This window comes from Hoplias malabaricus, chromosome 7 (assembly GCF_029633855.1).
Source record: "Hoplias malabaricus isolate fHopMal1 chromosome 7, fHopMal1.hap1, whole genome shotgun sequence".
Classification (NCBI taxonomy): domain Eukaryota; kingdom Metazoa; phylum Chordata; class Actinopteri; order Characiformes; family Erythrinidae; genus Hoplias; species Hoplias malabaricus.
Genome location: NC_089806.1, coordinates 33,350,742 through 33,374,230, shown reverse-complemented (window position 1 = coordinate 33,374,230; position 23,489 = coordinate 33,350,742). Strand labels below are relative to the sequence as shown.

Here is a 23,489-nt window from a genome sequence, read left to right as displayed (position 1 = left end):
GAGCATCCAAGTCCAATCAGAGTTGGCAGCTGGTGTGAAAATGTAAGAGTGGGCTGTATGACTATTTTTATTATAGTAAACTGTGTTAGATTACATCCAAATCTAAATATAATCACAATATCGATATATAGATATACTCTCTAATTAAGAAACACTGACCAAACTGTAGGTTTCACTACACAGACTGCATTATTAGGCCCCGCTTGATTAGATATAGTATACATAGCAGTATGTGAAACATTAAATGATCAATGTATTCATAGCATCGACTCATGTTTCAAGCCTCAGAAAATCTAAATATCACAATAATTAAGGCTTAAATAACATTATTGCAATTTAAAACAAGTTCATGATTTAAAAAAATATGAACTGAAGTGGTAGGTAGGGCTGTGCGATATATCTTTAGTGTTAATCATCATCATTTTTAAAACAATTGTGATAATAGTGATATTCAAACTTTTTAACGTAATGACGTCATGCAGTTACCAATAACACGGCATATGGTCTTCACAAGAGTAATTTAGACACAGTGAAGTACGGTGGAAAGTGGCTCTGAGGAGGAGGAATTTGCTCAAAAAATAAAAAAATAAAAAAATAAATAAATAAAAACAAAACAAAAAAGAGGGGGTGGCTTCAGCTGTGTGGAAGTTGTTTGGTTACAAAATATTAGATGTAAAATAAACCATGGTTTTATGTAAAAAAAACAAAATGGGGAAACACCAGTAATCCATTTCACCACCTCAAACAGAAGCACCTGAATGCCGTTAGAATCGTCCAATAGCCAATTAGCTCGGACCCAATCAGGTAAACTACACTGACTCAGCAACTATTCTGTATTTAGTTTTATTATTTACTGTGAAGCATTAAGGTTACTTTTTTATAATTGTTTGTGTTTGCTGTTTATATGCACACTATATTTTCTACACTTTGGTTGTGTGTTAGATTTATACGCTACTTTTGTACAGAAAAAAAATTAAACTCTTGGTATATTAACAAATTAATATTACAAATTAAAATCTTGGTATATTACTGCTTACAAAATAAGCAAATGTCACTTCTGAATGATTGAATGTTACATTTGTAGTAAAATAAAACTTAACAAAGTTTTAACATTATTACTGTACAGTAAGATTTAACATTATTAATTGTGTGGTCTTGGACTTAATAAAATTATTATTCAACATTTTGCCATACCAACAAAATACCCTAAAATATCACAATATTATTTTAGGTCCATATCGACCCACCACTAGTGGTAGGTCACTGATTAACATTAGTATGAATAGTACATTTTTATTTCTCCAAAACTTAAGCAGACCCTCTTCAACATGTCTACTTGCTGTCACAGGTAATAGTATCATTAGCGTTGCCCAGCGTTAAAGCGTGGATGATTCTGCCTAGACTAAATTGCTTGCAGGCTGGACATTAGATCCACTGTGGCATATTTCATAATTAACTGTATAAAATGGAAATTCCTAAGACAAGTGATTGCATGTGTGTACAGCATGCACTAGCAAACAATCAAACAAAAGCAGGGAACCACATTTAGCACTCTAATGACCTTTATCATCACGGGTTGCAATGCAATGGGTTGCAGATGAGTTATTATAGATCAGAAGATAATACCAATTAAATACCAGAGGGACCAAACCATAAATGAAACTGATCCAATCCTGTGACAAACAGCACACACTCAATGTGGGATGCGTGGATGTTGATGTTGCCGTGCACTTCTTGTGCTTGTTCATGAAGTTTAATTTGTCTTAAGCTGAAGCTTTAATTTTTCTATAAGATATTAATTCACTGTTTGAATTACCACAAAAACTCATTTGTAACTCGAGCTGTTCAGTTACAGCATTTTCAATGTGTGTTTACTTTCAGGCTATTAGTGGGCTCCTGAAGCTGGAGTTAGTTCCGTTTTAAGTAACCTGTAACAGAAAAAAAATGTTAATTTTACCCACCTATAGAGCAGAAATAGAGCATCATCCTCATTTCTTTTAATGTTTTTCAACGTTCTGAGTTCTTACGACCTCAAGATTCCAGCAACGCACAGAGAGAACGTCTGAGCCATTTCACACCGAGATGCTTATTTCCCCATTTACAAAGCCACTGATGCGTACAAACACTGGACCTTTTTACCAGGCTGCAAATAGACCTGAGAACTAGCAAATGTTGAGGAAACAATCGCGAAATTTCATGTGTATTGAATTTTAAATTGTGAGTATCAATTTTAACACTCATAAGATTTTAAAGCTCTGAAGAAAAACTGATAAGGAGTAAATCAGGAGTAAAATTCCAATATCACACCAAAGAATATCCTTATTTCTACTGGCTGCAAACTCAGTCTCAGACTGGGCATTGAGTTTTCCACTCAATCTTGGAGAACCCTGCACTGGGCCAGATCAGAAGACTACATTAGGAGCTGGTCGTCTGCGATAATTACAGTTACGGAGGGTCCCCTGTGCTGCAAGCACCTCACCTCCTCCACAGCAACAGCAAATAGGGCTCAAAAATACACTCCACTCACAGACCATGAGTCACACACAAGTGCCGATCTGGTAGAAGCCTAGCACACATTCATTCATGCCATGCTTTGCAGGACAATGTGATACATCACTGCTGTGAAAACAGCTCTGGTGACATCCTCTGCCATTTGTGAGACCTGCCGGCTCTCGGCTCTTGGCAAGGAGACAAGAACGCCCTTAAATGGGCCACAGACTAAATGAACCAAGAGCTAATATGTTTGAAATTATGATTCGCCTTCTTACGACCAAAAGCTCAGACACAGTCACAAAGGTCTCAGCTGAAGTTAACATTTTGGACATAATAATAATAATAATAATAATAATAATGCAGAGACAACATTTTGTTATCCCAGATACTACCATGGTATTATTTTCATTCAGACACAGTCACAAACACTATATAACGCTCTCTCCCTGCAAAATGAACTGAAGTATGAACAATTCACAAAGAAGGGGTCTAAAAAGGAAGTAAGCATTAGGCAAATTTATGTGTGTAGAGCAATTTAAAATGTTTCAATAACAATGATATGATTTTTAAACACATTGATATTGCAACATACACTCTGGAAGGCTTTCATTGTGCTGCATTGAATTTAACATTTCTTAAAGCAGCTATATATAAAAAGGAGGGTCCCCTTTCCACAACTGACAGTAATTAGCCTGACCTAACACACTAGCATGGCAACCACAAACCCCCTTGAGAGAAGCACCTTGCTGTCTCACCTGCCTCAAGCCACTGCTGCTGCCAGTCAGCATGTGTGCACGTGCACACTTTTCTTCGGTTCATTAGCAAACAACATGCTGTTGTTACTGTGTACAGCCTTAAAGACTAGAGAAGGCAGCCATTTGACAAGCATCATCACCACAACAGAAGCACCCTCAAATTAGCAGTAAACAGCCTCAAACCTTTAACGAATTAAACCATCAGGTTACGTCTCACATTCTCTTGACTAAAAAACAGATATAAAAGATGGAGGTCTCTGCGGCAGGGCCTGCAATTATGCTTCAGCAGCACTGTAAAACTGAAACAATGAGAACGTTCACAAGCAATGAGTCGTCAAATGCAAAAGTGCTTTTGTAGCACAACTGCTGGTTCGAAAAAGACATTTGATTTTGTTTTTACATAGTAGTCTAACAGAACAGCATTCTTTCATAACACCACTACGGGAATGGAATATTTTCATCAAGAGAAACTGCTAATATGGTGCAATTGAAATAGACCCTGGTGTGATTGTTCCCCAAGTGTGGTTTAAATGTTTCAATTTTTTTAAACTGTTAGATTTGTACTACAATAAAATGTAAATACATATAATTTAAATGTTCATTCATTTTCATTCATTATCTGTAAGCGCTTATCCAGTTCAGGGTCGCGGTGGCTCCAGGCGCAAGGTGGGAATACACCCTGGAGGGGGCGCCAGTCCTTCACAGGGCAACACAGACACACACACACACACACACACACACACACACACACATGCACTCACACCTACGGACACTTTTGAGCTGCCAAACCACCTACCAATGTGTGTTTTTAGACTGTGGGAGGAAACCGGAGCACCCGGAGGAAACCCACGCGGACACGGGGAGAACACACCAACTCCTCACAGACAGTCACCCGGAGCGGGAATTGAACCCACAACCTCCAGGTCCCTGGAGCTGTGTGACTGCGACACTACCTGCTGCGCCACCGTGCCGCCCTTAATTTAAATGTGTAAATTATTATTATGTATTTTTCAATTAATATAAATAAAATAACATTTATTTTGTTGAAATAGTGTGTTATTGAAATTAATAAAATTGTTTTTTCATATCGCCAGGAATCTCGTTATTGCCAAAAAACCCTGAAACATCGTGATATTATTTTAGAGCCATATCATCCAACCCTAGTGCGAATACTTCATTTTGTAAACTTTTGTTTCAATTGTATATTTATCAGTGCAGACACTAAGCCAATGAGGAGTAACAATGTTATTGTATGCTTAGTTATAAGCGCTTAGATTCAAACAGCAAATCTGAACAAAACCACTTCTGATTTATAATTTCACTTGCATCACTGAAGATAAGCTTTTACATTTACTATCTCTGGCAAAGTTTATTGCAGACACTATAGTTACAAGTCATAAAGAGGACTAACAGCAATGCCTTTATCAGATAATCTGGGCTTGCTCAACTGTAACTTGCTACAAGCTTGCATAATTTAATTTAAGCATTTGTAATCTCCATAATCACAGCAAATATTATGTAGCAACAAGGTATTTACAGCAAAACAAGTGTTTTATTAACCATAAGCTAATACTGGTTAGCTCTAATAATTTGCACATGATTTACGCAGGTGTTTAATTTATGATGTAGTAGCAAACATTTTGGTTTATTATCAAGTTTTTAGTTTACCGATTAAGAATATCAGTCAGTTTATTATATAACTGAAATAATCTGTTGTAACACCAGGCTGTAGTGTCATCTTCAGCCAACACTGGAAGACACAAAATATTCCATTCTCAAGAAAACATACTAGTTTACCAGTTCTCAACTGAAATATGAAATGCCACATATACTTAGGTACCGAAGAACTACAGTCCTTCACACACATTTAAAGTGCCCTCATCAAGATGACCACTCAAAGCGGCAGCAGTGGACACGGCCTGAGGCAAACAACTGACGTTGGGAATGGTTTGACAGTGCTACCTTGTTTGTGGAAGTCAGCCCAATTTCCACTTTTACAGAGTGGCAGGGCAATGAGAAAGTGGCAGTTGAGTGCTGACTGAGACCAGCCCCCCCTGAGCAGGCGCTTTACTGAAGCCTCCATTGAGCACCCATTCACACCCCCACCAACATACACACACATATAGACATACGTTTTCATGATTCTCCCATAGACATCCATCACATTTAACACTCGTTACTGAAGGTTCCCCTTGAGGAAAATCCTAAATGTTTCCTGTTGATCAAGCCTGCAAGTGGCAGCATTGTTGCTGCTGGATGAAGGTTTTTATATAGGACTCATATAGGACTTAGTAACATTTGTTGTTATTTTGCTTGGTGTTTTGACCTGTGTTTCTTTTTATTCCCACTTCATTCTTGTGCAGTGAAACGAATATGACAACTGATATTGCAGAGTGTTCTGCCGAGTAGGTGGTTGAAAATTGTTCAAATGTTGATCAATGTTTGACGAGAGGATTCCGCAGCACACAAATGTTTATAGCTCGCCTAATGGTTCGAAGGCCAATTACGATCACACCATGGGGAGCTATTAGAGAAAATGCAATAATAATCTCACTGAGGAAAATCATCAGCTGCAGTTCCATTAGCAATCTCGTCCTCCATAAACCATATTTACGACAGAATGGTGGCACTATTAAACAAATCCACAGCTACAATGAAACCAGTGTTAATGGCAGTGCTGCTGTTCCTGCAGCCCTGTATCATATGGATGTGTTTTGCAAGCACATTACGCAACATTAGAGCTCCAGCACTGGAGCAGCATTAAGGATGCAATGAGCCAGATGCTCCCCTTCCAAATATGCAACAGATTGCTTTGATCCACGCACACCTCCCCCCCCAGCCAGACGGAAGCCCACGGAAACCCAGCGCCTACGTACCGGTGCACTTCCATTTTCGAAGATGCGGTGCATCTTTCACCCAGGATGAAGCCAGACAACTTGCAGTGCGTCGCAGACTGGAGCTGCATGGCTCTCTCCCCCAAGAAACCCCCCCAGGGTGACTCCTCGGACGCTGCAGATTCTATCCTGATCACGCTCGCCTATTCATCGCCTTCGCCCGCTCCCAACGCATCGGTGATTCATTATTTAGAGAAGGGCGCGAGTCAATGGCGCTTCTCCATGCTGCTCGCACACACAATCCCGCTTTTCACAGTGTCGGATGGTAACCTGGCAACAGGCATTTGAGCTCTCCCAGTTGTTGAGGAAGATCACGTTTGGGGAAGATGAAATCGCTACGCTGTGTTATTACTGCTCAACTGAGCAAGTTACCCCCCCCCCATTCTTCTTTTCTTTTTTTTATATTTCTTCTCTCTCCCTCCAAGCACTCCCTCCCTCTCCCTTGCTCTTTTTCCTTCCCACCCCCGCTCTCCCCAGTCTCCAGCACTGCTCTGTTTGAAAGGAGAATTCTCTTTACCAGCATTCTCTTTGTTTCCATATAGCCTGAGCAAAGCAATAGTGTGAATTGTGGCTTTAAATTAGGGCTTCTAATGGAGCAAAGCACAGTAATCTGAGAAACTGGTGGCACTTGCTAATGTAAGAATAAGAGTCTTAACAAGAAGAATAACAAACAGAAATTGTTCTTGCGGTGCATCATTGCAGGTCTCCACTATGAAGCCAGGGTTAGGCAAAACGTGTAAAAATTTGAATTTGTCCAGTATAATTCTTCTAAGTGGTAAACTGTCATAAAAATGTGCTGAGTATATTACATATCTAGAAAAGGGCAACACCAGTGTCTTCTAAGCCCCGCCTCCGCTCCCACTCTCCAAGTTTCGAGGTTAACTTTCGCTTGTCATTGTGTAATAGGCCCACCCATGATTACGTCACAAAGACACCCTTCAGATTAACATACCATTAGCTAGGCTAACAAGCACTACATGACAGACATTAAATAAACTATTGAAGCAAAAATTACTGTTCCGAAACAGCAGTGATTTAACCCCAGCCTTTTCCTCCCAGTGTCTCGCAGGGTTTCCTCTTGTTGCTCCAGTCTCTTCCCACAGTCCAAAACCACACAATGGTAGGCGGACAGACGACCAATGACTAAAAAGTGTCCCTAGGTGAATGAGAATGTGAATGTGTGGGTGTGTGTTGCCCTGCGAGGGACTGGTGGCCATTACAGGGTGTGCGCCTGCCTTATACCCAATGATTCTGGGTAGGCTCCGAACCACCTGCAACCCTGAATTGGATAAGCGGTTATAGACAAATGAATGAATTAATAAAAAATTAAAAAGGTACACAAACCCATCTATTTTGCTGTCTTTTACCCAGCACACCACTGAGAACAATATCTTCCCACATGCCATCACACTTCTGAACAGCTGACACAAAATACTAATCTTGTGGTCTATTCTTCTGCACTTTTAAATTATTGGTGTATAATACAACACAAATACACACCATCATTTATACTTAAAAACTCTCCAACAAGTGCGTCTTCGGGATCTTCTCACCTGCCCTTGTCACTTTGCCACTAATGCACATAAAAACTGCACCCAGCACTTTAATATAACATGCGCAATGTAAAGTTTACAGGTATGACTGTGTGTGTGAGAATGTTTTTTTGTACTGCTGTGAAGTTTTGTCAATCTATGTGAACAGTGAACTACTGTAACCTAAACCAAATTCCTTGTATGTGTGGGCATACATGGCCAATAAAGCTTGATTCTGATAACACACTGCAGAAGACCGCATCCCTGTCTTAACCCTACCCCTTGCTTCTTTAGTTCAATACGCCCATGGAAACCACCACAGTTCAACTAAAGAACATACCATTCTTTGGTGCAAGTCTGAGAACTTATTTTGATGATTTGCGCCAAACCATTCGAAATCCAGCTTGTGAAATGGGAACTCATGCTGTCCCACAATTATGGAAAAGGGCTATGTTTGAGCCAAAAATTAACATTACTGACGTGAGGAGGAAAGCACAAGATACGGAAATATACATTGTACAGTGACAGCACAGAAATGTATAGTTTGGGTTGGTAAACATGAAGCAAGACAAAAGAGGGGATTGCCTTTTTAGCCATGCCCATAGGACACACTGATGTACTGATATGTGATTTACACCTAAAGCTACCAGGAGACTTCTTTCTGCAATTAGCTGGAGAACAGAGAGCATCTGCACAGCTCAGCTGGGAAATCCAGTGGCACTTTAGCTAGCCTACAGAGTGCATGCAGGCAGAGAAAGTGACATCTGAGGCTCAATATATTTGTTAGCATTCATAACATGAGTCCAGTCCTCTGTGCATGTTTAACTTGTTTTATTTTGTCAAGATATCTTTAGTTACTCTGTTACTGTTTGCCTGAGGGATTCCGTACTGACTTAAGGAACATACAGAGTTCTATCCACAGCGATGCCATTGCCATCTGTGGCTGAGAATCAAAAGACTAAGATATAAAATTACTAACTTTACTATGACAGAGGTTTCTGGCTTTATCACAAATCCCTGGAGTCGGCCGTGATCATTAGCCCAGCACTGCAACATTCAGACTGTACTCACTAAATGGAACAGCTTGTTGAGCACTAGAGACGCAGACCATTCTAGGAACTTGGACTGGTCATCTTGGGGCATGCAGGACCAATATACTCAATGTAACTAAATCTTAAAAAGCAAACTGGTTCAGGTTTATCCTATTGTAAATGTAACAGATGCACTTTGGATTCATGCAGTGTGTGGTGGGTGGCAGAAAGGAGCATGTCCAACTCTCTTAGCCTGAAAGTGGCCTTTCCATCTCTGTGGGAACAGATGGACATGAGTGACAGGTCAGCTGGAGGACAAGGGCTTCATCAGACTCCAGGAAGAGTTCACGCTGCAGATGCTTCATCACAATCAGCAGACACTACGAAATGATCCAGCTTGTAAACACTGCCATTAATAACACAGGCGCTGTGTAAAACCATACGGCTGCTGAAGATGGCCCTAGTCACAGCCCTGCCCACATTATAGAAGTAAGTAAGAGTGATCTGTTTTATTAAAAACAGACTGGTGATTTGTTCATTATTGAGTGAACAAACACATCAATCAAGAAGAAAACAAAAGCAATAGATCTTTAACATCATCAGCTTTATAGAAGTGCCATTCAATCTGGAACACAGTCTGGAACACATTCAAACAAAGCCACTTGCACCTAGATGGTACCCGTGTGTAGGCAGGACCAGTAGGTCGGGGAGGGGGGAGTGTAGCACTGTCAGCACACATGGTGCATGGGAGGATGGCAGCACCCCATCTAAGCCACAAATCTTAGGGAGGATATCGCCAATTCAGCAGTCAGACCTGTGCATGGTCCATATGTGCACTGATCAAGCAAGGAATTGCTCCAAAGTTTTACGTGTGCTTATATGACTATGTAAATACAGCCATGATAAATATATTTTATTTTTTAGATCTAGTTTTTAAATCATTGCTTATTCCACCTTGCTTATTACACCAGGATGACCATGTGCACCATGGGGCATCTGAACATGCTTGGAGGAGTACACTAAACGCCTGGATCTGCTATACCAGCTAACAGATGCTCATAGTGGCTAGAATCTTACCGAATGATGGGTAACGAGGGAGGGTCATCATATCCCCCCCAGAGAGGCCATTTCTTGTCTTAGCTGTGGGAATGATTGAGGTTTAATTAAAAATATATCTTACTTAAAAGTGAATATATGCTTCAAATAAAACTCTAGAATAACTAAAGATGTTATGCTGTGAAATTCACTAATACTTTAAACTAGCAGCAATACCTTGCCCTAAAAAAAGGCCGTCACTGAGCAGAAAAGTTGGTAGCAGTTCACACACAAACAAACAGATGTGTGGATAGCCAATCAGAACACAGCTTACAAAAGCCTGACAGGTGTGGTCAGTGTAACCTAACCGTGTACGTATGAGCAGAAAATCTAAATCTAAGATCAGTTAAGTTGATGCACTGACCCAGAACCCATCAGTCAGTGTCATACTTGTCTCCACCAGAAGGCTTCTGCCACCCCACAGTGAGGCAACTTGTGTGCTACATTCCACATACCACCGCTACAACCCCAAAATGCCCTGCCATATTTGGAAGCATGTGATTGGTCAAAGACAGACAGATTACAACTCCAAACCAGAGTATACTGTGACACAAACCATGTCAATGTCTCTCAAATCAGTTACCATACTACGCCCACGAAACAGTCATGTAAAAGCTGCAGGGTTTCCCGCATAAAATCGGGTAGTCAAGATGGTACCTTTGTTGACCGGGGTGGGGGTGTGTGTGGACATAGTAGAAAGCCACGTGCACATTGGAACACATTGATACACATTGGAAGCCTTGATAAGAAACTTAGTGAATTGCACGAAACAAATTGTGGGGATGGAGGAGGGTGGATGACGTGTCAAGATGGCCACTCTAACTGTAAAGCACTGTGGGAAATGCTGAGATGCACACTGATTAAAAAAAAAAGTAAAATGTGCCATGTGTATTAAATGTACATGGTGGACATTCTCTGTAGAGAGTGTGCAAACAGTAGAGAATGTGTTAATTTAATTTCAGTGAGAAAATCAATAAAACCTGTAATTTGACTAGAGGTGCTCAAAACTCTTTCATATAATTATATAGGGATATTCATTCCGTCAAAATTAAATATGTTGAAAGCACAGATGGAAGATACTGGGTTCCAAAATAGCCCTAACTGTAATTTAGCATACCCACACTTTTTTAGGGGGGATAATATTAGATCACTATCCAACAATGGGGATGACATAATCTAATCTTACACGGTAAATGTCATTTCCCTTTTGGTCCTAAAATTTCAGAGAAATCAATATCACTCCCTGAGCTGACCCTTTATCCCCAGCTGCTAAGAGGATATTAGTCAAGCTTGTGGACAGGATCCTGCATGTCCTGCTTTGAACTGTACCTTTGAAACTGTAGCAAAATGTAGCAAATGGCATCGCTGCCTGACGGCTCCATAGAAGAACATCCACAGTCCCTGCTCAAACCGCAGAAGGTGAACTGAAGAAGAAGCAGCTTTTACTAAACTGCAAAAGCAAAAAGGAAAAGCTGAAATGGACTTTAGCACTGGGTGGCATCCCATGCGGCTACTTCATGCAAACAGCATTTTACAAGTTTCAAAGATGTCACTGGTAAATCTGTTTGATAAATTCCCATTTAAAAAGATAAAAAAGGGTTGCTATTCCAATCTGAAATGGAAAATCTGAAAAGGCTAAATTGGGGGGCATTGCGGATTGGACACATGGCTGTATTATTTTTAAGGCTGACTGATGTGTCTGTTTCAAATCACTGCAGAGTCTACACCATTGAGAGAGTTTATTCTCTTGCGTTGGTACTAGGGATGTACTCTTGTCTGAGAGAGCAAAGGCAAGCGATTGGTTTTGGACTAAGGGTAAAACAAAATAAGACGGATTTGATAGGATTTTGCCATATACTAACCAAACAGACACAGAATAGAAATTTGACACACCAGACGTCATCATTTTGAAATACAGCCCTCATTTTGAGATACAGTCCGCATTTTTAGATGCCATAGTATATGGGATCATCGTTTTACGGCACAACCCCAGTTGGTATGTCTGCGTCAAACTGATGTTAAGCCAAGAAAGAAACAAATGCAAAACTGGCACTTTTGTCCCACCTGAGTTCCCAGTCCTCATTCTGAGGTTTTTGTTTTTTTGCCTAGAGGCGACCATATGTGTCCCTCAAGTTCTTGCACCTCTTCATACACTCCAGGATATCCAAACAGATGTCTGAGGAAATCTCTTGCTGAATTTGTTGTCATCTGGCAGCCCTTGTAGTGTGGTGAATAGGAGGCGTATAGATTCATATTTCCTGACATGACTGATCCATGTTTGTCCAACTGAGAGTAAATCACGGTTGTTGAAGTCTTTGTAATATTTCTTGGCAGGTATAGTGTATGTTGTGGCATAGGCTATGTGGCTATGCAGCACCTTGACAAGGAAGATTTTGAGGCAAATTGCAGATATTCAGCAATGGTGTGAGGTACTGATATGGATGGTTAGTTCTGGATCATAAATGCCAATACAACACATCGCAAAAGTACTGGGATAAAGAATCATCCTTCCAAAGTGCACAGTTCCTCTGCACCTCAGTGCCTGGAGGTTTTATAGCCCTTGAGAAGGTAGACATTTGGCACAGAGCACAGTAAACTTAAACTTGTGTGCACAGCTGGTTTAGAGAATCACAGTTTGGTCCATGCTTTTCTGTTGAGATTATATAAACTTTGAACAAGCACATTAACAGGAATTACATATATCATTAATATCACATCAGTTGCGATTCATTGTTATTTGGATTTTTTTTTTTAAATCAATAATAAGAGCTTTCCAATCTGAACTACACTCAGAATGAGCTCAGACACAAAGCAGAACACAGTGCAAGCTGAAAACACCAAACTAGAAAGCTTTACACTCTGAAATTGATTAAATGATTTTATTGTTGCCAACAGAGATGAGCACTGGGCCCAACTTCTCTGGAGGCAAATTTAAACTAACAGCTAACATGGAAAAAAGATGTTCAATTTGAACCATCTGTAGCACAAGCTCTGCCACCGTGTCAGATCAGCAGCCACCATGCCAGAAAAACTAGCATGAATTAGAGCAAGCTGTTTGGTGAGCAGCATCAGTGATCCACTGTAGCATCAGACTTGGGCACACATACATTTACATCCTAGAAGTGAGTCCACAGCCCAAGCTCTCTTTTTCTCTTTCTCTCACACACACACAAACTCTAGAGGATGCTAAATTTAGCCCAAACCAAATCAGCTTTGTAAATCACTGACTGTCGATGCCAGGCGGCTTCTCAGTCACTTCATGTCATAACTGCAGCAGTGCATCATGGAGCAACACAGATGCAAAAAATAGAGGGAAAGAGGGCAAAAGGCTGCACTACGCTGGAAGGAGTGAGTATCAGCCTAGAGCTATCACTGGCTCCCACTGTGGTAATGGATAGCCACCACATGGAACAGATTCATTCCTCCTCAGAGAGATATTTACAGCACTACAGCATACATTAATGTTCTCCCAGTGCTCCAGTATTCATTACAGGTCAAAGGTTTGAGTTCACTGGCCCAAAATTATTGTTCTGCACTGTGATATTTGATATTTTACAGATACATTCAAAGGACACCAAGACATTCAAATGTTAAATGTACCTTTTAATTTGAGTTCTCAGAGTAAACAGCCATTTGCATTAAAGAATATGTAATTTACCCTACCATTTAAATAAATGTGTCTGATACAGGCTTTAAAACATACAATCCTAGGTCAAAACACACACCAAATAAAATAAAAATAAGAGCTGCAAAAAACTCTATCTGAAGGTATTTTTAACGTCCAGCAACACATTTACATATTAGGTTTGTGCATGACTACTCAGGCAACCATTTGAGAAGCCAGTATTCAAATACTACATTCCTCATTTGAGTATGTGCTGCATTTCCTTGAGAGAGGACAAAGAAATATAAAAGGCTAAATATTCAGAGAAATAGCAACAAAAGAGGAATAACACGTCAGTCAAAAAAAAAATATTATTTACTTCTATTTTTCCGAATGTCACAGCAACAAAAATCAGCGCTGATTATTTGGGACAGGGATAAAGAGAGGTTGGACCATGGTCATGTAAAAATTACTCATCACTGGCTTTAGTACATAAACCCATTTTATATGTTCCAAGTGGACCTCAGAGCAGAAACTGCAATATAAGAACAATGTAGAATACAGGACAGCTGCAGGCACAAAGAATTTGGCCAGGTTTCTGCAGAAACTCAATAGTCACCCCATTTTGATTTTCCAGGCTTTATGTCTGGAATACATCTGTTTTTACTTAATTTGGAATTCTGAATGAAACAAACATATTATTAAGATATTAATACACTACAGGGACGTGCAATGAATGGACAGCTCATAAGTTTAAGACTCCAACAGTCTTGTTCAAATCAACAGTGTTTATTTATGAAAATAGCATGGAATTAGAATCTATTTTCATTTAGTAACAAACATTTCACTGTTTAAAAAATAAATAAATAAAAATTATTCATTTCATCCTGTTCAGTTTCACTGTCCACCACAGGGTACACCTTTTAATAACCAGTACCAATATGTTTCTGGACTGTGGGAGGAAACCTATGACAACATGGAGAACACCTCACAGACAGAAACCCAAGGCAGGGTTTTCCCCCCACATAACCTCCAAACCCTGAAGCTGTGTGACAGAGACACTAACCGTTGCGCCACCATGCCGGTCATGTGAAGCAAGTCTCTAAATATTTTTTTTTTTTAATCTGGCAGTCAAGTGAGATGTGATAGGCCAGTTATACAGTGATACCACTGCTTAGTACAGTTTCCTCTGCTCCCAACACACAACCAATGAACACATCAGCAAGCCTTTCCTGAGGATTAAACATTATACCATGCTGAGGAGACTAGGATTAAGAACTACTGTGAAAGACATTCGGTACCCATTAATTCAAGTGAACCCAGATTTTTAAACTAGAGATGCCCACTTATAAAAACCTTAGACGCAATTTATACTATTTCACAGATCATCAGCAGCTCCAAAAACTGTTGTGAAAAGTCGTGGAGGAAGTGAGAGGGCTGGAAAAGCACCACCATTAATCATATAGCTCATTTATTACAAACACAGATCAGAGATCTCTGGTACAAATAAAGTTTGCGTTATAACAATTTTCAAAACAGCAAAACACTGATACTTACAAGATGGTTACAATCATTACAAACTACATAACGAGAATTGCTCTGCCTTATTTCACTACACAGACTACCTGCACTATTTTTTGAAGAATGTCAGCAGTCATTATCCTACTGCAAATAATCCTGAGCGTGTGTTTGTTGGGGTTATCTTCACAAATGCAAAGTTTTAGGTTTTCATAAACTAACAGCATGAACTTTGCATGGATGGTTACACTAGTGACTGTGATCGTGGAACAAAAGAATATACTTCAGTATTATTATCTTCATAGCAAAAACATCAGTAGGATGTAATGTGTCCATAACCACACGTTCAATAACCATGTACCTGCATATCAGCAACAGAACACAACGTCTACTCTGCTCATGTTATACAGAGGACATGAACAAATATTATATTTACGTTAATGATGGCTCCTAAAGAGCAATGTATATTCAAACTTTTCTCTGAAATAAGGATGGACAATATGGCCACAATTTATATCAGAGTGTTTTGTTTTTTTATTTTGGTTGAAATGATATAATTCTGATATCGATATTAACAGTAAATAAATAAATAAATAAATAAATAAATAAATGGAAAAAAATAAAATTCCACTGAAAAACGTCTAAAAAACAAACAAGAAACATGACATCACAAACAAACATAAACCTACTGGTTTGATCAATATTAATATTTTTATACTAAATGTAAAATGCGCTGATGAACATCAGTCAATGACAGATGATGTAAATGTATACTGAAAATGTGTTTAAAAATCATATCAAATTTTATATTTTGATATATATTGATTTTGAATTATTGATTAAACCTTGCTTTGTCCACGTCCACTCCACACGCAACCCATGTGTGATTATACACAACTCTGACCAATCCATATGCAACCCCAACGCCTTTGATGTGCTGTCTGTTCCTCGAGCTGTCCCTACATGATGCACGACCGACCCTGGTGCAAATAGACCTCACTCAATATGTAAACTCAAACAAGAGTTGACACATTTGGTACATTAAACATTGATCTTCAAAGTCACCAGTGTATGTACTGAAATACATATCTTTCTAAAACTGCAGCTCCTGGGTCAAATTATACAGAAACTTCAAGACAGCAGCCACAACACTTCATTCCATCTGTTTATGCTATAGGCATTTGATCTTATTATTTTGAAGAACAGCCATGTTCTTATAGCTAAGCCAAATTTGTAAAGCGGCCTCTAAATTGGGTTTGTTAAAAATACATAAAAAAAATTTAAAGACTTTTATTAGACCACACTGATTTGTTTAACCTGAGTGGCCTTAAATGTGTGATATCTAATGAGAGTAGACTTTCTTTTGGGGTCAGCTCAGCTTGGATTTTAACTTTCCAAATAAATGTAGCTTGTAAAAAAGAGACCACCAATACGTTTTTGCTGATATTTTTGTTTGATTACTTGCATTAAAGCCAAGTGGAGAGTAATTTGAAAAACTTGTTTAAAGAAAGCAACAACACAGATAAATATTAAATCTATTGGATACGGTATCGATTAAAAAGCAGGCACAATTTCACCTGATAAAACGCAGAACATTGAGAACACACTGCACAAAGCAGATTCAAACTATTATCTAATATTAACTCATAATAAAACTCCAGGATGTGCTTCAAGCAAACAATGTGGCAACCCCAAAGGAACAAAACGTACAACAAAGGACCTCAAAGTGTTTCTAATCACAATCAATTTTTACTTCAGCTTTGAACAACAATCAATAACCGCTCATCAAGAAAACATTAACATGACTAGACATTTAAAGGAAAGTGCTGACAGGAGCACGAACAGCAATCTTTGAATATATAAGACTTGTGTGGCACAGAGCAGCTGATCCCTCTCTTGCCATCAACTTACATGTCACGCGTCATTGCTGCGTGTTCCAAACCTCCACCTGTGGGGAGACTGCTCCTGTTCTCTTTCTGAGTTGCTGTCTTCAGTGTCTCTAAGGCGTTCAGGGAGCTGCCTGACAGCTCTGTACGGCCCCTGAACGGGTCTCCAAGCCTCTCAGTAGAACTCCACCCTTCAGGACTAAATCTGGCAGCCTGGGCAGTCCCCTAAAAAATGTCCCCCTCGCCCCAGAATAAACCTGCTGACCAAAAGGCATCATGAGCTCACTTTATTTTTGGGCTGTCTCAGGGTTGCTCTGTCTGTCACAGTATCTCATCCGTTCCCAACTGGGGCAGTGTAACAGTCAAAGGGTTCAGCCACTGCTAAATGCAACCAATCTCAGCTGCTATGGGCTGAAGATTAAAAAGCAAGAATGACATGTGGTTGTTAATCTCCTTCTCGAATTGAATCGAATTTCGGGTTAGCTTTATTCAGCTTGAATTTATTCGGTTTGAATTCTGAATTACAATTATATGCTTCGCAGAATTTAATACGCTTTATATTGGACATATTTAAAAAGTTAAAAGGTATAAATGGATCTAAAATGTTGAGTCAAAGCTAATAAATTTTGGTAAAAAAAAAAAAAAAAAATTATAAATTGTGACCATACCACATACATGTGCACTGAACTGAAGCTACAGAACCTCCACATTCCTAAGTCAATACTGAAATATGCCAGCCACCACCACACTGCTCAGAGAACATGGGGTGTGAAACCTCTGACCTCATGAGAAGGGCTATTTTCAAAAGGCCAAACAGCTTCATCAATATAAAGGGTGATGATGTAACTAGAAATTCAAACATGAAAAAGAGCGAGAGACTTGTCTTTCCTTTGAAAGCTAGGTTCTTTTCTTCAGTAGCCATGGAGGACAGCACTGCAAAAAGAGTCTGTCTACGAAAGAGGAGGATTGGAGAGCCAAATACGAAAACACAAAACACAGGATCCAAACAGAGGATCCTATTGAACGTTTAGCCTCAAATGTAGAAAGCCTTCTGTCTCTCTGTAGCTCATTTTACATTACATTTTACAAGAGACTTTTGTTGACCGGGTCTCTATGGTGACCTGGCACTAGCAGTTTTCTGTGGAGATATGGCCCACTAAATTCACAGGATTAGGAAAGAAAGAGGAAAGAGAAGGGAACGCTGCTCCCAGACTGATCTGGACTGAGCCAAAACACTCAGCTCTGCAGAGGCCAAACTAGCTCCCTCCATTCAAGTTTGGAGCACTGTATAATTTAGTGGTCTGGACCCTCTGCTGAAATGAATCGAGAAGCCAAGTCCCAAAGCAGCAACCAGATGCTACCGAGTCGAGACACCGAGCCCTGTAAATCACGAGCAGGGAAAATCGTGAGTTATGGCGCCAAGGAGCAACGCCATGGTCACGCTACCCAAAGTCTAGAGTTCAGGCAGCAGTGAGTGAATTTTCATATAAATCACGAAGGCTTTCAACTATGGAAGTTTTTGTTTATTAGCAACATATTGTTGCTACAACAAGCTAGGAACAAAAGCAGTTGGGAGATGTAGATGTAGGTTGTTTTTGCAACGCTTGCGAATGCAGCCAAACCAGTTTGGTTCTTCAAGAGAACTCATGTCCTTCAATGCAATCGCCGACCTCAAATCACTGACCCGTTCCAAAAGTGTCACTCGGCTTTCCAGTCATCCTTTTTCCTCAGTCAAACAAGCATGAAGTGAAAACTCAGGGTTTTGACAGCATTGTCTTTGTTCAAGGACTTCGGCTAAAGTTAGTAGAAAAGAAAAAGGACACAATTTATTTTGACATGCCAAAGAGTACTGTATCCACAAAGCAGTGCTCGTTTCAAACAGCTGCCAAACTCCTCTCTTGTTATCGACGGTAAATGCTGACTTGTGAACTTGCTGGATCCCACACTGCACACGCACCCTCTGGCCATCAGTCTGATCCCTGGAAAACTAGAACAGCCTCTGGGCAGGGCTTTTATTTTGACTTGGCTTGGAGTACGGAGTATCAAAGAGAAGCATCTGCTCTCAAAAAATATGTTGCAATTATGAGAATTTAAGTCAACAGTGTAAACTAGACAAGCGTAATTACAATATGACACAGATTTAAAAAGTAATCCCTGTTTGTATGCTGTCAATCATTACATATAAAATTACAGATCCATAATTCCTCTAGTCTAATATCATGTGTTTGTTATATTACCATAAACAAGGAACACAACACAACTAGAAGTACTAGTTTTTGATTATACATTGTTCACATTGGAAGAAATGCAGTTTTGTATCCAGGCATCACAAGATTCAGGCACTGAAAATGTATGGGCTGCATTTCGGGTCCCATCCATAAATTTATCAACAGCTTTCAACAGGGAAAATCTGGATCTACCGCTCACTAACGTTGAGACTATAATCCCTAAATCTTTTAATATCATGTGTAAAATGTTCAGCCAGAAGACTGAAAAGTGAGGGAAAGTGATCCCTCATATTACCCCATAGAAAAGGGGTAATAGTCATAAACATGACGACGTCCTTACTCTAAAAGATCACTACGTTTATAAGTTTACCTGAATTTATTTGGTTATACATTTCAGTGCAAATTTATTTACAGTAGCATGAAGATTAGCATTCATAATCCTGCAAAACATCTCATAAACATGTGTCATTAAAGGCTTATGTAGTTGTCACAAACCTTGGAAATGCAGTCCATGCAAAAAAAGAAAACAAACTAGTGAAAAGTATTGCTCAGTGTTTAAATTCTTCTAAGTGGCAACTTAAAGCAATTCAAAGCAGTTTATTTATTGGAATGTGAGGGGGAAAACATGGATGGTGTGTACACAGAGAGTACTCAGACGTTAGGAGACAAGGAAGTCATTTATTTTGTGTTAACACACTCATAAGCAGATGGCCATAGCATAAGCCCCACATTTACATAAAACAGTACAGATATAAACACACACTTCATGCTTGTACTTCATGTTATTACAGTGTTTGAGTTCCTTAGCTGTTTTACTGATCTCATCTCTGAACAATGGCCTTTACGTGTCAGCAGTACCACAAATACCATTCTGGTAGGTCATCAACCTATCAACCATGAGAGTAAACAGTGGGTATGTTTAATTATCTCTTGCTTTGTTCAAATTAATAAGCAATGCAGTGTAAACTATGATTGCAATCTGTTAACAAATCTATACCCAAACTGTACATACTTGTGTTGTTCCAAGTCATGTTATGTAGGTTTAAGTTTATCACTATAAACTACATTCAGTTGCTCACCTTAAAAGCAACACTGATGATTCTGGGGAACTTCTGGTCTTGTTTGTTTACATTCAGAATCTCCACATCTTTTGAGACAGTATGTTGGAGGGGCGGAAATTACTGTTTGTACGCGGCTGAAGTTTATTTTGATTTGTAACACTTTCAGTCTATGTTTACTTTTATGCCGATAGCTCTCTCCCAAATTTAGCACAAAATTTACAACTTAGCTACAGCAAAAATAATATTCAATATTACCCACCAGTGGAGCAGGAATAGAGCAACAGTCATCTCTACTGCCCAAGCCTCTAGATACCTGAATTACATCCCAGAAAAACACTGAGCAGAGAGCTAACAAACTGAAGAAAATTCTCAAAATTTTATAAAATGTGTTTCTTTTTTGTTGTTTTTTTAATTAAAATCATAAATGTCACCTTAAAGTGCTACAATCAAAGAAAATTCATTCTACATTTTCCAGGGTGTCTGAAGCATTTCAAGAAAAAGATCTGGACGACGATAAAAGTTCCAATACTGTTACCTTTATAAGAAAAAAGGGTGGTATCAAGCCAAGTGCAGAATTTGTGAGAACCTCTGATCACAGCCCTAATGAAACACACATTGGCTTCAAACCTGAAAGCCAGCTAAAGTTTCATAAAAGAGCAGGGTGTTCGGGAATGCTTAGTAGTTCTTCAAAAATTCCTCCATCATTTGCACTCATGAGAGCAATAAAACATGTATTTTATAGTAAAAAAAAAACTAAATAATACATCACTGAGACCGAATTCACACCAGAACAGCAGCACAAACACGTTTCTGACAACAATGACGAGAGAACGGTATGTGTACAATTGTTAAGAACAAGTTCACACTTAAATAACTCTAACTCTAGTTTTATTCCCTGGATTCCAGAGATATGTCTAAGTCCTGATCTCTGGCCTCTCTGAGGTAATGAAGTCCACATGGAGGTGAAACGGAGATTCGGTACCAAACATGGCAATCAGTGTGTGATGAGTCATGCTCTCAGTTAAGCTCCTTTAACCCCTCAGACGTCTCCCCCCTCAACACACACACACATGCAATTTCTCTCATTCTTTTTGCCATTTGGCCAGATATAAGTAACTTGGCACTAAGGACCTTTTCTCTGTGTATAAGTGCAAAAGTGTGCACACATTCCATTCAGGGTTGCAACCCCTGAGGATGAACCTCAATGGTGTGTCTGATGAGCCATTTTCCACATTTGAAAAAAAATCCACATCACCGCATTCTTTCCACCCTTTTAGACCATCAGTCAGTGGGGCCGAAGACAGAGGCAGGGAAAAGAAAAAGAAAAGCATAACCCACACATCAACCTCGACACAAAATGGGGAGGAAAGAAAAGAAAGCTTGTGGACCTGAGTGAAAGACATATGTTATAACTAGTTTCTTCAACCCAAAGCAAATTAGAGAGCACGCATTGGTTTCAATTATGGTAGTATACACTGTCATCATTGTTCCGCCATGTTTCCCAACCCTGCTCCTCGAGGCACTTTCCCCGAACAGTTTACATCTGGTCGTGTCTTGATTATGAGGGTTATATCCGGACAGAGATTATTCACCAATAAACGCAGGAGTAAATGTCCTCAAGAAGCATGTAAAACAGATTTAAACAACTGCTTAAAGCACTTCAAGAGTCGGTCTGAGACACATTTTAGCCAGATATCTCTCCTAATCACCTCCTAAAACCTCTGTCCAGTAGCCCCCAAAGCCCACCCTTTACAGTATGTCACCAGGCCCAGGAAGAGGCTAATTATGTAGCTGATTTTCATACCGCACAGAAATCTGTAAATGGGACCTTAGTATTTACCCCGCATCCATCTCACATGACCTCATCTACTCGTTAACATCTGCTTACTGAGTTGCAGCCAGTTTGTACAAGAAGGGAAAGGAGGGCAGCGTATGACAAAGCAAATTAAAGACTTGGGTTGGGAAACACCGGTTTAGTCGACTCAAATTAAACATCCATCTCAGTCCTAGAGCTTGACATGGCAGGAATCGTGTTGCTGTTTGTTTTAACATGGCCCACGGAGGTCACCGTGTACCTATTAAGAAGTTGACCACAGGGAGGCAAGGAAGGGCTGTCAGCCCTGGAATCTTGCATCAACAACACTTTCCGGACTGGCAGCATTTGTATCTTCAAAGCAGCCAGCCCACTGTAGGATCTTTGTTATGAAACAGTAGCCAACAGAGGTCATGTGACCTCAGCCTGGCCCTGTGCTAGAATGCGCTGCAGTAGTCCCTAAGGGAAGAACAGGATTCTGCACTCACCCAGAGACTTGAGCTCTCTCAGCGGGGTTCCTGAACAGCTCCTACTGCTCAGCACTGCACCTTCAGCATTATGGCAGTAGTGCTGAACAGCACAGTACAGCATGCTGGTTTTTCTGTGCATATCATAAGGCATTTCTATGTTTTACATAGACCCAGATTCACTTGTGTTCAAGCAGTACTTATTTGGGGGGGTGGGGGGTGTTCACTGACCTTCACTGACCTGTAATAGGGAGAACAGAACCTCTGTCAATGCCATTCCAGGCTTAGCACTGAAGAAAATACATTTTAGAAAGGTAGGAATTTGATGCCATTCAGCCACAAGAACCTTCAAGTAATCTCAGATGATGCTTCTGGATACAGATGCTGCTTCTCAACTACAAATGTTTCAAAACCTCATCCAAATGATACTGAAGGTAGCTTATCATCCAAAAGAACCAGTTCCACTTCTCTGGTTTTACACCTCTCTGTCCCACACTTAGCACTGAGCACTTAGCACGAGGCTCGTGTGCAGCTCTTCCAGAGTGTCCCACTTTGTTTTAAGCTTCTCTATGACAATTATTGAAGCTGTGTCCATAACGAGTTCATCTTAAAGAGGCGGAATTCACTTTTGGACATAAAGGATATTTTGTAGTGAATATTTTCCACACTTCATTTGCTAGTTTCATCTCCACAGCTTGGGGACATTCTGTGAGGATATGAGAAGTTACATGAGCCAGAACCAGTGCACTCAGAATCCAGGTACTCTACTCTCTGTGATGTTTATGTGGGAAATACCCAAGGCATGCAGGCTCACTAACTCTTCTCCTGTGCTAGGAAAGGTGCAGTTAATCACGCTGAGCACGGCAAGGCTCTTACAGTTGGCCTAGACACTGCAGTCAGCCAAAGAGTCGGCTTGAGGGTATTAATCAAGACTGAAAAGCTACATACTGAGCGGTTTTGAGTCATTAAAACATGAGTCCCTGGTGGAATGCGGGCGACCCAATTTGGATTCTGTATTTACTTACAAATAAGCACTTGCACTCGGGCCTTGTTCCAGCAGTTGATGTAGGACACCATAGTAAGTCCCCTGCCTCTTCATCAGTCTGCAGCTC

At 39.9% G+C, this 23,489-nt stretch overlaps 1 protein-coding gene across 2 annotated transcripts in view; it reads right to left on the bottom strand.

Moving 5' to 3' along the window:
- The window catches only part of enah (ENAH actin regulator), a 76,023-nt gene extending 69,643 nt beyond the window's left edge, over window positions 1–6,380 (bottom strand). The window contains exon 1 of one of the 2 annotated variants that reach the window (XM_066676957.1): window positions 6,125–6,380. In XM_066676957.1, the coding sequence (XP_066533054.1) occupies window positions 6,125–6,213 (89 nt within the window). In that variant the 5' untranslated portion in view covers window positions 6,214–6,380. The remainder of the gene's footprint in view (window positions 1–6,124) is intronic. The other variant, XM_066676956.1, reaches the window with a different exon arrangement.
- Between the last annotated feature and the right edge of the window lie 17,109 nt (window positions 6,381–23,489).